The sequence below is a fragment of the Falco cherrug genome, chromosome 10 (genome assembly GCF_023634085.1).
Source record: "Falco cherrug isolate bFalChe1 chromosome 10, bFalChe1.pri, whole genome shotgun sequence".
Classification (NCBI taxonomy): domain Eukaryota; kingdom Metazoa; phylum Chordata; class Aves; order Falconiformes; family Falconidae; genus Falco; species Falco cherrug.
In genome coordinates this window covers 19,135,448-19,150,518 of record NC_073706.1, presented here as the reverse complement: position 1 = coordinate 19,150,518, position 15,071 = coordinate 19,135,448, and the positions used below count along the sequence as shown (strand labels likewise).

Genomic DNA, 15,071 nt, shown 5'->3' with positions numbered 1-15,071 from the left:
GCCAACCCCCCAGAGGGACCCACAGTCTCAGCCCACAATGGGAGCACAGAGCCCCGCACCCCCTGCCTGGGTCCCACCCCAGGGGGCAACCCCACCTCGCCCCCCCCCCCCCCCCGCTCCCCCGGCTGAGGGCTACCCTCGGGGAGCAACGTCACCCCATTTCCCACAGACCTGACCCGACCCACCCCTGTGGGTAACAGCCCCCCTCGGGGGTCAGCCACAACCGCCCCCCCCCCGGGGGTCACAGCCCCCCCCCAGCCCAAACCCAGGAGCACCGACCCCCCCGCAGGGTGAAACCCACCCCGGGCAGCCCCTCCCCAGCAGCACAGCCCCCGGCGGGGAGGGAGGGACCCCGCACCGCTCCCCCCAGCCCCTCGTCCGCCCGAGCCGGGCTCCCCCTCCGGGGCAGTGCCGCCGCCCCCCCGGCCCACACCCCCCCCAACTGCCACTGGGGCCGAGACCGCCATAACGGTCCGGCGCGGCGCGGCCCGGCCGAGCGGCGGAACCCAGGGGGATGCGGGGAGGGAGCGGGGGGTCGCGGCCCCCCCGCCCGGCCCCGCCCGTTACCGCCAGCAGGCCCCGAGCGCGCGCGCCAACCGCGCTCACCGCCACCGCCAGCGCCGCCGCGCTACGCCACGCCCCTTCCTGCCAGGGCCACGCCCCTTCCGCCCCGCCCCACTCACCCCCCCCCCCCCCCCCCCCTCCTAACCTCCCACCCTGCCATAGAGTCGGACCGCCCGCTGTCACAGAGCGGCCCGGACGGAGGCTAGAGGGGCCGCGCGGGGCTATGGCGGCGGCTAGGGTGAGGGGAGGGGGCCGGGACTGGAGTCGAAGGGGGTGTTACTGGGAGCAAGGGGAGTCTATGGGGAAGAGCTAGGGGCCTGGGAGAGGCAGTGGGGTCGAGGGAGGCTCTGGGGGCAACAGGGTCGCCGGGTGGTGGGTGGGTGGGATGGAGGTGTCGAGGGCTGTGGGCTGGGGGGTCGGGGGGGCAGCAGGGTCTGGGGGGCTGTGGGCTGGGAGGATCAAGGGCAGCAGGGCTCGGGGGGGGTGTCTATGGGATGCAGGCAGCAGGGTCTGGGTGGGATTGGGGGGCAGTTAGGGACAGCAGGGTCTGGTTGGAGTGGGATGGGGGGATTTGGGGCAGCAGGGTCAGGCGTGTGTGGGATGGGGCAGCAGGGCTCGGGGGGTGGGGGGATGGGGGATGGGGGCAGAAGGGTCTGGGGGCTTATGGAATGGGGGAAGTTATGGAATGGGGCAGCAGTCTGGGAGGGTGTGGGATGGGGGATCATGGCCAGCAGGGTTTGGAGGGGCTGTGTGTGCTGGGAATCTCCCTGTCCCCACTGTACTGGGGCAGCCAGGCCTGACGTCCCCTGCGCTCTCCGTGTCCCTTTCACAGCTCTGTTCCCTGCCCAGGTGGGCTCTGTGCCGGCACGTTTTGGGGCCAGTGAGCCTGCGGCGTGGCTACCGTGGGGACTCCCCGACAGACACAGGGAAGGATGTGCTGGAGATCCCCTTGCCCCCCTGGCAGGAGCGTCCTGATGAGCCACTGGAGACGAAGAGAGCCCGGCTGCTGTATGAGAGCCGGAAGAGGGGGATGCTGGAGAACTGCATCCTGCTCAGGTGAGATGCAGGGCACCCATCCTCCCTCCCAGCTTCTCAGCCACCCTCCACCGCTTGTCTGCCTCCCCGCTGTCTGTCCTTCCCCACAGCACCCTGACCGTTTGCCCACTGCAGGCAGGGGCGGGCAGGGATGCCCTGTGCTTCACAGGAGAGATACCATCAGCCCTGGAGAGCTAAGGGAGAAAGGCCAGGCCAGGTGAGCATAGCTGCCCTGTGGTTCAGCTCCTTAAAGACATCACAGGTTTTTAATTAATAAGGAAGAGCCCCGAGCATTGCAGGAAGGAGTTTGGTGGGGTAGTGCACAGCCACAATCCAAAACCGAAGGAGACGTGATGTTGCTTGGGGGACAGAAGGTAGAGAGAAGGCGTGAGCCATTGGATAAATAACTGCAAGAGCTTTGCTTACGTGGGTTTGGGATGCAATGATCAGTGTTGCTGCTGGGCAGGACAGAACAGAGCCAGAGGCAGCTGGAGGCACCTGAGAGCTCTGAATGAAACTCTTAGCTGGTGGCTGAGCCAAAATCTTTTGGGAAGTGTGGATGTAATTTATGGGATGTGCAAACGAGACAAGGCCAAGTTGGGTTTCAGGACTGAAGCAGTGTTTAATGGAGAACAGGCTGGCTTAAGGCAGAAGGCAGGTCTCTTTGCACCCAGCTCCTCCATGTCTTCTGGCATCGTGCAAAGAGCTGGGTGCCAGCCCAGTTCTTCCTCCAGTCACCCACACTCATCCTCATACATCCTCTCTCCAGCCTCTTTGCAAAGGAGAACCTGAACCGCATGAGCGAGCAGCAGCTGAACCTCTACGACCGGCTCATTAATGAGCCCAGCAACGACTGGGACATTTACTACTGGGCCACAGGTACGGTGCCGATGCCTGTTGCCCTGCCTGCTCTGGCACTGGGGCATCGGCCAAGGCAGTGCCATTGCCCCAAGCCATGGGAGCTGGGCTTGGGGTGCGGGTGGTACTGGGTGCTTTGGGACAGGATAGAGCAGTTCTTTAGCTGCCCTTTTCTGTTTTTACCGCAGAAGCAAAGCCCACGCCGGCTGAGTTTGAGAACGACGTGATGGCTATGCTGAGGGAGTTTACCAAGAACAAGAAGAAGGAGCAGAGGCTGCGGCAGCCAGACCTGGAGTACCTCTTTGAGCCGCCCCACTGACAGGGGTGCCATCTTCTCCCTCCCCATCCCCTGGAGAAGAGGAGGGACACCAGGCCCTATGGAAATGCTACTGCTGCCCTCCCTGTGGCCTTCCTCTTCCTCTGGCAGCGGCTCCCTTGGACTCTCAGGGCATGATGAATAAAGCTGTGGCTGCTAGCCCTGCTGCTCCTGCTGTGTTGTGAGCTCAGGCCTCTGCTCTTCGACGGCATTGGGAGTGGGCGCTCGGGGGAGGCAGCAGCAATCTGAGCTTGTTCCGGCACGTGCCAGCTCACTGCTATACCCAGCTCTTACCTGTCTCTTTGAAACCCTTTTTCTGGGGGTCCGGGAGACTATGGCCCCCTCTGCAGAAGGTTGAACTGGGGCACCCTGCCCCCCTGGTGGCCTCCGCAGGGTATCCCCACCGGGCCAGCAGTCTCCGGGCAGCAGTGACAGTCTCTCTGTGGCCGAGGTGCCCATTTGTCACTGTGCCAGTTGCTAGGAGACAGTTCCCATCCAAACATTCACTTCTGCTGGGACATTCCACAGCCAACCGTGGCGCCTGCCTGTCCGTGTCTCTGTCCGGGTGCTAGGCTGCAGTCCCTGTCACAGGACTCGTGTGCCATGGGCCTGGGCACAGTCTCCTCAGCGAAGGCACACACCAGAGGAAGCACCGACCTCATTAACTTCTACGCCACGAGCCATGCGTTGGCCCATGGTAGGGTGTCCCAAAGGCCTTCCCAGAGGTGGGGGGTGCTTGTTCCCAGGGCTGAGCCCCATCTCCCTGCTGTCACCCAGGCCAGCTCCGTATTCCTCCCTGCCTCAGCCACCACATCGTCACCGGCTACGTGTCCAACAACCGCTCAGCCATCTCTTGCCTGATCTCCCCGCACAGCACAGCGGAGGGGTAGGTACCCCAGCTATGGGAGGGTGGGGGGCAAGTCTTGGGTCCACTCCATCACAGCCACACTGGCCTTCCACTGCAGCCACTGCCAGGACACCACCACATCCACCACTGCTGAGCACTTCAAGCCCTTCTGGTTCCCTGATGGCCGGAGCCTGCTGCCCTGGCATGTCCACCAGTCGGTGAGCAAGTACCTCCAAGAATTCCCCCCTTCCCTGCCTCCGCACCGGGGCGGTGAGTCCCCAGCACACGCAGCTGCTCCAGGTGCCCCCCAAAACATTCAGGGAGCGTGGCAATGGGAGCTACTGCACTGGTCCTGCCCAACCAGGTATGATTTTGGGGATGCCCATGGTCCCAAGGCCAGCTCCATCTGCAGAAGGTTTTGGGGTGCTGGTGGATGTGAGGAGAGCTCCATCCTCAGGAGGGTTTGGGGGTTCAGTTGTCCCTGGGCCAGCTCCATCCCCATGAGGGTTTGGGGTGCTGGTGGTCCTGGGGCCAGGTCCAACTCCAGGAGTTCCAGGTCATTGGTGGTCCTGGTGCCAACTCTGACCCCAGGAGGTTTTGGGGGTGTCTGAGGCCCCCTGCCCTGTGTCACCTATCCCTGCCCACCCCGTAAAGGCAGGGGCACAGGCAGGGCCCACAGGCTGCATCCAGCACTGTGACACTAGGTAACACCACAGCTGGCTGCGGGGCTAAGTGCAGACAGGGCTGGGGACAGGGTGGCTCCCTGCAGATGTCCTGCAGAAGACTAACATCAGCACAAAGGAGCAGTCTGGCTTCACCAGGGCCACCCTGAAGAGTGACAGTGTCCTGCCAGCTCTGCCTGCCCAGCCCGTGAGCCCCCACCCCACCAGGTCCCCTGTCCCCCACCAGCCCCCTTGACCTTCTGTACCCCATGGGACACATTTTTTCCCTCCCGCAGCTCGGCGTTAAAGTCACCACGACGGATTACCTGCCCTCCATGTGCAGCCACGTAAGCAGGGCGAGGCGAGGGGGGGGGTCTGCAAGGTGAGACCCCCATCAGGCAGAGCTGAGGGGCAGGGTGGGGGACGTGGTGTCCCAGCTGCCCTATCTCCATCCTCCAGCAGGGCGAAGAGATGCTCCCGGTGCTGCCAGCAGGCTCCGAAAGAGGCAGCAGGTTCAGGCAGGAGGTGCCAGGCTCCCTGGACAGGATGGTGAGCAGGACCCCATCCCACCCCCCACCCGCTGTGCCCTCTCTGTCCTCACCCGCTGTCCCCACGCAGGGCTTGTCCGTGGTGGACCACACTGTCCCACGCATCTCCCGAGGGCTGCAGGCACCCCGAGTGACCCAGGTTGCCCAGCTGGGACAGCAGGGTGCTGGCAGGAAGGTGGGTGCAAGCATAACCCCCTCCCCATCCCCATCCCTATGGGACCATGCACCCAACCCGCCTCCATCCCCCAGAAATTGTTGGGGTTCACCATTAACTATGGCCAGGACGTGACCCCCCGCCCGACCGGGTTCACCACGGCACCAGGTAAATTGGGAGTGACTGTGGGAGTGGGGCTTGCAGCCCCCGGCGGGGCTCCAGCCTCACCACTCTATTTCTCCTGGATTTTCCAGCCTGGTGTTGGCGGGGTCCGACCTGGATGCCAGGATGTGTGGGGGGCATCCAGCCCCAGCACCCCAGCGGCTTCAGCACCAACAACCACCCCACCAGGCTGGAGGACATCGGTGGCCACCTCGTGGCGTGACCCCCCCGGGGTGACCACCGATGCAGCAGCACCCCGGGGGTCTCAGCCCCCGGCTTCTTTGGGGGACACCCAGTCCCTGACAGAGAAATAAAGAGTGAAACCCAGATATCCTGGGCACGATGTCATTGTCACCCCCGGCCCCCCGAGACCCCATGGAGGGGCTGTGCCTGCCGCAGCTGTCACGCTGGGGGCTGCCTGCGCCCCAAAGGCTGGCAGGAGGATTTGGGGGGCCAGTGGTGCCGCCTGGCCAGTAGCCACTGGAGGGCTGTACAAGCCCGGCTTTCCGCTGGCTTTGGGATGACACAGCTGATTTGCGGCAGGGAAAATCCAGGCAGGGCTGGCTGGGGTGGGCAGCGGGAGGAGGAGGAGGAAGGAGACCCCCAGCCTGCCTGGCAGGACCCAGCAGGGTGGGCAGCCATGGCATGGGGTTCGCTTGGCGGTCTTGGTCCCTACCCTCCCTAGCCACGGGGAGTGCAGCCAGACTTGGTGGGGTGAGAAATGGAGGGAGGGGCTGCAGCAGCTCCCTGGGGGTCCCAGGGAGGTGGGTGATCAGAGAGGGGCCCAGCACCCTGGGAGATGCTGACCCCCGGCTGGCAGGGGTCCGGCTGGGCAGGGGAGGGGGGTGCGTGGTGGCGCTGGCTGGGGCAGGGCAGGGAGGAATGGGGCAGGGCAAGAAAGGTGTAAGGGCAGGGAGGGGCAATAGTGGGGGGCAGGCAGGGCAGCACAATGGTGGGGCACAGGTGGAGTGCAGGCAGGGCACAGGCAGGGGAGGGCACAGGTGGGGTGCAGGCAGGGCACGGGCAGGGGAGGGCAGGGTAGAGGCGGGGTGCAGGCAGGGCAGGGCACAGGCAGGGTGCGGCACAGGTGAGATGCAGGCAGGGCAGGGCGTGGCCATGTGGGCGTGGCTCCCCGCTGGGCATGCCCACCGCCCAGGTGCCCCGCGGGGCGCGGCGCCCCGCCCCGCCGCCAGGCCCCGCCCCCGCGCTGCCACTGGCCGCGGCCGTTACCGTGGCGACGGCGGCGGCGTGCGCCCCGCGGCGGGATGGGGAGCGGCGGCTCGGCGGGGCGGGGGGCGCGGCTGGCGGCGGCCGAGGGGCCGGGGGGCGAGCAGCACCTGCTGGAGGTGCGGGGCCGGCGGGTGCCCGAGGCCCTGTGGGCGCAGCAGGAGCTGCGGAAGCTTTACCTGGGCGACCTGGGGCTGCGGGAGCTGCCGGAGGAGCTGGCGGACCTGCAGCACCTCCGCACCCTGGCCCTGGATGGCAACGAGCTGCTGGAGGTGCCCGAGGCCCTGTGCTACCTGCCCCGCCTGGCCTACCTCTACCTGGGCCGCAACGGGCTGCAGGAGCTGCCGCCCGCCTTCGCCCAGCTGCGGGGCCTGCGCTGCCTCTGGCTGGAGGGCAACTTCCTGGCGCGCTTCCCCCGCGCCCTGCTGAGCCTGCCCGAGCTGCGCAGCCTCCAGCTGGGCAACAACCGCCTGGCCCGCCTGCCCGCCGGGCTGCCCCGCATGGCCGGCCTGCAGGGGCTCTGGCTCTATGGCAACCGCTTCGAGGAGTTCCCGCCCGTCCTGCTGCGCATGGCCCGCCTGCACCTCCTCGACCTGGACCGCAACCGCATCGCCCGCTTCCCTGACCTGTCCGGCCTCCCTGCCCTGCGGCTCCTCTCCTACGACCACAACCCTGTCCGGCAGCCGCCCTGCGTGGGAGACACCGTGCAGCTGGTGGGCGAGGGTGCGCAGGAGTTCATGGAGGCGCGGCGGGAGCGCCTGCAGAGCCTCCAGCAGCAGGAGGAAGAGGAAGAGGAGGAGGAAGGCGCTGAGGCGCCACTGGCAGCCCCCGAGGATGGCTCCCCGCTGCTGGAGGACCGGGAGGGAAGCTTCGCCGCCCCACCGGGCTCCTCAGGGGAAACCTGAGCCACCGCGCTGCAGCCGTACACCCACAGGGATGCACCTTGGAAGGATGGGGAGCCTCCACAGGGCTCCCAAGGACCACTGCCACTCCCAGCTAGGGCTGGGGAAGAAAGAAGGTCACAGCCTCCGTGCAAAGGAAAACATATGATCTGAGGGACCGGCCTCTCTCAGTCGGGACAGCAGAAAGCTGCCTCCTGGATCTACAGGGCTTGTGGGTCACCGCTGGGATCCACAAGCCCACCACCTTACAGCATCCCACGTAACCGCAGGGTGCCTTGGATGGGGGAAATGGCCCTGATGGGTGACCCCACAGACCCCACTTGCCTGCTGGGCAGGCCCTGGCAGGCAGCACGGTGCTGCTGAAAGCCAGGCATCCCTGCGATGCCTGCCCCGAGCACAGGGGCCTTCCTGCCACATGCTGCAGCCACCTCCACATGCGTCCTTTGCTCCTGGCTCTGTGGGGCAGGACAGGAAAAAGCAATGCCGTTTGCATCCCTTCTGCATGGACCCTTTCACCCTGAAGAGCAGCAAGGTTTGAGAGCAAAGACGCAGACCCATTCTCACCCCTAGACCCCCGTCTCACTGCTGGAATTGGTCTGGAGGAAAGAGAGTTTTCCACCAGGCTTCTCCCAGCCGTCAGGGTTGGGAAGGAGCTGATGGAAACTGCACCTGGGCACAAGCACTGCCTGTCTCGAGCCTGGAAAGGTTTTGCCTCTGTACAGGAAGAGGAGTCCCAGCTCTGGCTCTGTCTGCCCCAAAACGGGCACCAAAGCCCAGGCTGCCGCCTTGTCCTTCCTCTTCCCTTCCTTCTGTGCTGTCTGTACCAAACTCAAGCAATAAAAAGCACAAACCCAAAAAAACCCAGTGTGAGAAAAAGGTGGTGGGGTCTCTTCTCTGGGGGCTTGTGACAGGGAAGGGCCTGTTCGGCAGCCCCTTGAAGCGTAGCAACATGTCCTGGTGCAAGACCAGCAGCTCCTATTTTTGCCATTCAAGGGAGCCCTGTTTTCCTCCGCCTGTCTCCATGCCGTGCTCCTGCTCTCCGCCGAGCCATGCTGGTGCGGCAGGGAGCTTGGCCACACTGGCACCAAATGCTCCTTCTGAGGACTGGGGCTTGTTGGAGGTTTCAAACCGCGCATCCGCTTTTAATTGCGAGGGGTTTGGGTTTGGTGGCTGGGAGGCAGCCAGCGCTCCTGCCACATCCTCTTCCCTGCTGGCAGGGCAGATGCTGCCCGGCTTTTTCCCCCCCTCCCCACTCTGCAGTGGGAACCGCGGCTATTTTAGACCCAGTGGAGCATCCTCATCTGCGGGATGCTCAGGGCCTGTCAGCGTAGGCCCTCCGGCAGCTCAGGCTGATGAAGCCCCCACCTTTTCAGCGGTAACATGGTCCCAGTCCCATTCCCACTCGCAGATGGTGGATTTGGGGCTGGGCAGGAGCTCAGGTTGCTCTTCCCTTGGGTCTGGGTCTGCTCACGCAGGGACAGGGACAGGCTGTTGGTCCCTCTTGCCACCCCGGCAGCCTTCACCGTTGGAGCTGGTTGTGAACAGGGGGGTCAAAGCATCCTGGCATGGGGCACAGCCAGTCCCACATGTGGCACCCTGGGGTGCTGATTGCAGCAAGGGGGGCTTCCAGCACCCAGGGGTGCACTGGGGACGTGCCATTGATCTGAGGTGCTGCTGCTTTGCCTGGCGAAGATGTTGCTGCTAATTAGCAGGTAATTATTCATCGCTTCTCAGGGCGCTGGCCCTGGTGGGGACCCACATGACTCCAAGCCCCAGCTATGAGCGACATGTGCATTTCTGGCACAACTCATCTGTTGCCACTAGCTCCATGCAGACCCCTCCAGCCAGCCTGTGCTCGGCAGGGAGAGGGGTGCAGGTGGCCCTGGGTGCCACCAGCCTGTCCCCACAGCAGAGGCTGGATCCAGATGCTCTGACACCTGAGGAGGGGGCTCCCTGCCTCCCTGCAGCCTTTTCCCACCACCTCAGCCTTTTGCAGCTCGGGCTTTCATGCTTTGACTGGGAAAGGAGCTGGGTCGTGGTCCAGGCAGTGCGTTGGCAATCAGTGCAGTGACACGAGGGCCGGGAGCTGCTGCAGTCAGTGGAAACCTCACACGTTCCTGCTATGCACAAGTATTTCAGGGATGCTGGCATTGTTGAGCCCCAGCGAGGCGTGCGCACAGTGCATCATCCATACGTCTGTCTCTATATATATCCCTGCCTACTCTCCCATCCCCGCGTACAACGGTTTGTGGCCTCGCCGCAGCTGGGATCACGCTGCTATTTCCATCTGCTCCTGCTGGCTGCAAACACAAAGGAAGAGCTCGAGGATTGCTGCAGCTCAGGCTGGCTCCATGCAACAGGAGCACCGGGATCACTGCGTGGGGCCAAGTGTGTTTTCTTTTTGCTGTGTTCAAAGATATAGCATGATAAAAGCAATCCGGCTCTGGCATAACAGCCCAGACAGTGGCCAGGCTCGGCGGCACCGATGCCGCCAGTAGCTTGTTACTGCCAAAATTTCCAGGTTTGTCTCAGCTGGACACAAACCGGAGCCCAAATGGGTGCAAGCAGCAGTGCCCTACCCTGCACCAGGATGCAGGAGCTGGCCTGGGGACAGCTTTGTCCCCTGCTGTCACCAGCCCCTTCTAACACTGCATCCCCATACCTGAAAGGCGGATCTGGAGGGATGCTATCCTGGGCACAGAGGACATGGCTCTCCTGCCATCACCGCGTTTGGAGTTTCTTTTATTTATTCAAGGCCAGTGTTCAGTGAATTATTTAACATGGCCACTCAAGCCTTTGCCGTTAATGGCAGGCAGCACTTGGGCTACCAGGCAGCTGCTGCGTCCCCTGCCTCACACAGGCAGCTGCCCAAGATGTGGTCGCCCACCTCTGTCCCCTCTCCCCGAGCATATCCTAGCCCTCACCCAGCACGTCACTCCCGGGCACCCAGCCCCAACCCACCAGCACAACCCTGCCTGGCTGGGACTGGCCCTCACCCTTCTGGCCCAGTCACTGCCCACGGGGACCCACTGGCTGTGTCACCCAGCTTGGTGCAGGCTGGGGGACCCCAAAGCCCCCTCCATGGGGACCCCAAACTAGCCATGCTCCCACACCACTCCTGGGAGACACCTCCCAGCACAACCACTGCTGGCAGCCACCTCACCTTGAGCAAGAGGATGAGCTGGCACTGTGCCCAGGTGGCCAAGGTGGCCAGCAGCCTCCTGGCTTGTATCTGAAACAGCGTGGCCAGCAGGACCAAGGTGGTGAGCATCCCCCTGCGCCGGGCACTGGCGCAGCCACCCCTCAAGCCCTGGGTTCAGCTCTGAGCCCCTCACTGCCAGAGGGACATGGAGGGGCTGGAGTGTGTCCAGAGCTGGGCAGGGGGCTGGGGAAGGGCCTGGGGCACAAGGCTCTGGGGGTGGGCAGCTGGGGGAGCTGGGGGAAGTTCAGCCTGGAGAGGAGGGGGCTTGGAGGGGATCTGATCACTCTCTACAGTTACCTGAAAGGAGGGTGTAGGCAGGGGGGGTTGGTCTCAGCCTAAACATTTCTGTGATTCTAAGAGCTTCTTGCTAGGGCTGCAGTTAATGAACCCTCATTAATTGCCCTTGTTAATTGCCCTTGTTAGCATGCCCAGCCCTGCAGCCCTTGCAGCTTGGCCAGGTGCTCTGGGCAGCCCCAGGCTTTGCAAGAGGCATCTTGCAAGAGCCCCCCAGGATGCTCCAGGACAGGGGCTGTCCTTGTCCCCGCCCTTTGCAGAGACTCTTTGGAGTGCTTCACCCCCTTTGCCCCCCACATGTGCCCCCTTCACCAGGAGGTTCTCGAGCATGGCCTGCTCCATCCTCCTCCCTCCCTTGCACATGTGGCAGAGGGCTGCTTATTGCTTGGGAGGGCGATGCTCAGTGCTGAGGGAGGGATGCTCGGTGCTGAGGAAGGGATGCTCAGTGCTCAAAGAGGGATGTTTAGTGCTTGGGGGGGATGCTCAGTGCTGAGGGAGGGATGCTCAGTGCTCAGAGAAGGATGCCCAGTGCTGGGGGGGATGCTTAGCCAGGTGCAGGTGACGTTGTGCCCCCTGTCCCCACTCTGACCAGCACTGGCTGTGGGCACAGCTGCCAGGGGACCACAGGAGCTGTCCCCAATGTTCCCCTGAGCCCAGAGACAAGGCACGCTGGCAGTTACTGACTGTCCTTTATTACTGAGAACAGGGGCTGCCTCCAGAAAATGAGGGGCCCCGCTCCCCAAAAATAGGATTCTGCAAAGAAGGTGTCCTGACCCGCGCACCCCGGCCCTCGCCTCCCAGCCTCCCCGCCGTACCAGCCCCGGCCCTGCTGCCAGGATTAGAAAAGGGGGCAGCTGTCCACGGCCACCCACACAGAGCAAAGCCACTGGCAGTGGGGTGGCATCGCCAACCGGGCATCCCTTAGCTCCAGCCGCTCGTCAGCTGGTCTAGGCTTTTGTCTTTTTTTTTTTTTTTGTCCCCTTTTTTTTGTCTCCTTTTTTTTTTGTCTTTTTTTTTTTTTTTCTGTTTTTCTGTATTTTACACACCAGTTGGATGTTACCGTCACATGAAGAAGAGAGATACCTGAACAAGATAACGGCTAAGAGCTCTAGAGTTAAAAATGAACACACAAGCCCCAGGGAGCTGACTGCAGACAAGAAATCCTTCCTGGGGGAGCGGGGTGCCCCAGGGGCGATGGGGGGCACCCCGCTTGGCACAGCCTGCCATGGTGCCCTGGCCCTGCCGCCCCTCAGCTCCGGCCCCTTCCCCAGGCATGTAAATCTCTTCTTTTATGTTAAAAAAAGAGAGAATATGATAAAAATACAAATGTCCCTAAAAGCATTATTATTACTGTAGTAGCAGTATTATGACTTCTCTCCAGATTGTCCAAAATCGTCTAAAGAGGGACTGTAGGGGCTGTCGAACCCTTCCTGGCCGCAGCCATGGGATGGTCCCGCTGCCACCTTGTCCCCAGGTGGCTTGTCCCCAGGTAGCCCCGAGGTGGCAGGGATGTCCCCCTCGGCAGGAAAAGGAACAAGCAGCCAGGCACCCCGGGGACTTTTGGGGGGTTCTGGTGCAGGCTCCCCCTATGCAGTGGAGAAACCCCATGGAGCACCTCGGGGGTTCAGCAGGTGTCCCATCCCCCGTCCCCCCCCAGCACCCTGTGTCCCCGCGCAGCCCGGTGGGGTGGCACTAACGCTCGCAGGGACGTGCCTGCTGTGGGGTGCGCTGGGTGCCTGTGCACGGGCTGGGACACGCTGTGATGGCGGGGACGGGGTGAAACACTCTCACGCTGCAAAACCAGCACCCCGGCAGACAGCCCCCAGCCTTGCTGGCATCTGGGGGACAGCTTGGTGACACCCCACCGTGTCCTCCCTGCGGGTGTGGGAGGGGTGAAGGGTGGTGGGTGCCACAGGGGCAATGGGGGGAGTAGGAAGACTGAGGCTGGGGGACCCCTGGCCAGGTGGGGTGGCTCTGTGCCGATGGGCACCCAGCTGCCTTTGGGCTCGCTGTGGGTGCCCACAGGTGGCCGTGCCCTACCTGAGATGGCTGCGGAGATGGCAACACCCACCCTTCCTCTCCTCCAGAGGGCTCGGACTACGGGGATGGATGGTGCCACCCTGCAGCCAGCCTGGAGGGGCTCCACTTACCCAGCATGGGAATGGCAGGACACCCTGGGAGCCCCCACAAGGACACACAGATGCTGGCCACTGCATCCTCATCTTGTGCCAGTCCTGGTGGAGGACCAAGAGGCACCATTGTCACCTGCTGGGCATGGTGACAGGCAGGGATGTATCCCATCACACCCAGTGCTGCTGTGGTCCTGCCAGGAGCCATGTCCACCATGGTGAGCCACCGCTGGCCCTGCTGGTGCAGGGTGGTGGGGAGGACCTGCAGGGTGTGACCCTGCTGGGTTACCCCATCTGTCACCCCCCAGGAGCCATCCCGAGCCCCTGCACCTCACAGTCCCAGGTGGGTATTTCCCCACTTTGGGGAGCCCCTGTCCTGGTAGCTTCAGCCCTGGGGAGCAAGCAGGGGTCCAGCACGTGCATCCCAGGGGGAGCTGATAGGGACATGCAGGCAGCATGGGGATGCTTCTGGCACTGCTCGTGCCTGGCTGGCTGGCCACCAGCCCAGGATGGGGACAATGGCACTTGCTCCCTCCCAGGGGCCCCAGTATTGGGCACGGGGCTCATAGGGGTCCTGGTCCAGCCCTGGTGTGTGGGTTAGCCTGGCTGGAAAGGGATGCCCTGGGGCTCAGCATCCCCTTGGGGGCCCACTGCCTGGCTTGAGGCCAGTCCCCTGTCCAGCCCCACAGGGACGTGCCTGGGGGGGGGTGTAACGGGGGAGAAAGCTGGGGTGGGGGCAGGATGGTGGGGTCCCCATACGGGTAGCCAAGCTCCAGGATGGGGTTATCAACCTCCCGCTCCCACCGAGCCCGAAGGCGGAGGTAAAGCATCAAACCTGGCTGAAGGCAGTGCACAAGCGAGCCCGCTTTGGCTAACGAACTGTGTCATGGCTTCCGATCCCAGGAGCCCATGCCTGGCCCCGGGGAAGGGGGCTGCCCTCCCCTCCAGGTGCCCCCCACCCCGTGCCAGCCCAGCATGGCTGGGGGGCTCGGGGAGGGTGGTGGGGATGAGACAGGGCATGGGGGGGGGGACTCTGTGGCCCCGCTCAGGCGACGCTGACGGCTCGGAGAGGTTTTATTGAGCTGAAAGGGGAGGAGAGGTGGGAGTCCCTCTCACACCCACGGCCTGGCCCCCTGAAATAGGGGGTGAGGCTGGGGAGAGGCAGAGGGGCTCCCAGGGACTGGGGCTGGAAGCACTCGCAGAAGTTCTGCTCAGTGGTGGGGATGGGGAGGGGGGGTCATCGCTTCTGGCACCCTTCTCGGCCAGGGGTCCTGGGCGGCTGCATGCCCCCCACACCCCAGCACCGGGGAGAGCCAAAAGTGGAGGGCAAGGGGCTCCGTCCCCCTCCTACCGCAGGGTCCCCATGAGCTGGGCCACTGTCCCACTGGTCCCTCGCCTCCTCACTGGGAGCCCCGCAGTGGGGTGATGGGGGCTGGGAAGGGGGACCCCCAGTCCCACAGTCCTGGGGTGCTCAGGCCTTCAGCTGGTGCCACTGTGCCACTGCCTGCCGGGGACGGGCGATCATGTCCTTCCAGTGCTTCACCTCCCCGGGGCCGCTCTTCCAGGACAGGTAGATCTGTGGGGACAGGCAGCCCTTGGACCCACGTCTCCGCTCCCGGCCGTCCAGCCCCATCCCACTCCCCGGTGCTGCTGCCTTCGCCCCCCATCTCCTGCCCCCCGGCTCTCCCGGCACATGCCGCCAGCCACAGGCACCGGCATCGTCTCCACATAGGGCCAGGCTATTTTTATCCATTGATTTTCCATACAGCAACGTGGAAGACCGCATGTGCCAGCCCTCCCTGCAGCTGACAGCTCGGGGAGCCCATGCCACCACTTTGGCTAAGTGGCTCACCGCACCGGTGCGGGGCTCGCTGCTAATTATGCAATCAAAAGTGATTAGCAGGCTGCTGGCCATGGCGGGGTGGCCAGGGTGTGAAGGGCATGCTCCTCTCTGCCGGCAGCACCACCTTGTTCTTGTGCTGCAACACTCCTGGTGGCTTTAATGCAACGCAGAGATACCATGGGCACTCTGTCCGTCCATGGGCACTCTGTCCGTCCACGGGCACCCTGTCTCTCAGTCCATCCATCCTGCTGGCACTGGGCTCCAGGCGCAGCCGTGCCCGTGCCGTGTCTCCTCGGGGCTGTGCCCACACCGGGGATGCCGGCACCTC

General features: G+C 63.9%; 4 protein-coding genes across 7 annotated transcripts in view; 3 read left to right on the top strand and 1 right to left on the bottom strand.

Annotated features, from left to right (window-relative positions):
- The first annotated feature begins 688 nt into the window (after positions 1–688).
- SDHAF2 (succinate dehydrogenase complex assembly factor 2) lies at positions 689–2,932 on the top strand. Its single transcript, XM_055721890.1, has 4 exons — positions 689–802; positions 1,397–1,620; positions 2,369–2,478; positions 2,646–2,932. The coding sequence occupies exons 1-4, from the start codon at positions 788–790 to the stop codon at positions 2,774–2,776; spliced, it is 480 nt and encodes a 159-aa protein (XP_055577865.1). The 5' UTR covers positions 689–787; the 3' UTR covers positions 2,777–2,932.
- A 141-nt stretch (positions 2,933–3,073) lies between these two features.
- On the top strand, positions 3,074–5,468 carry SAXO4 (stabilizer of axonemal microtubules 4). The gene is made up of 7 exons (XM_014279319.3): positions 3,074–3,470; positions 3,551–3,659; positions 3,739–3,838; positions 4,579–4,629; positions 4,742–5,005; positions 5,080–5,152; positions 5,239–5,468. The coding sequence occupies exons 1-7, from the start codon at positions 3,377–3,379 to the stop codon at positions 5,367–5,369; spliced, it is 822 nt and encodes a 273-aa protein (XP_014134794.2). The 5' UTR covers positions 3,074–3,376; the 3' UTR covers positions 5,370–5,468.
- A 904-nt stretch (positions 5,469–6,372) lies between these two features.
- Positions 6,373–8,108, top strand: LRRC10B (leucine rich repeat containing 10B). The gene has a single exon (XM_014279293.3). It carries the CDS (start codon positions 6,412–6,414, stop codon positions 7,276–7,278), a length of 867 nt encoding a protein of 288 aa, XP_014134768.2. The 5' UTR covers positions 6,373–6,411; the 3' UTR covers positions 7,279–8,108.
- Positions 8,109–13,305: 5,197 nt separating this feature from the next.
- The window catches only part of SYT7 (synaptotagmin 7), a 31,400-nt gene continuing 29,634 nt past the window's right edge, over positions 13,306–15,071 (bottom strand). For all 4 annotated transcript variants that reach the window (XM_055721846.1, XM_055721845.1, XM_055721847.1 and 1 more), the window contains one exon: positions 13,306–14,476. In XM_055721846.1, the coding sequence (XP_055577821.1) occupies positions 14,372–14,476 (105 nt within the window). In that variant the 3' untranslated portion in view covers positions 13,306–14,371. The remainder of the gene's footprint in view (positions 14,477–15,071) is intronic.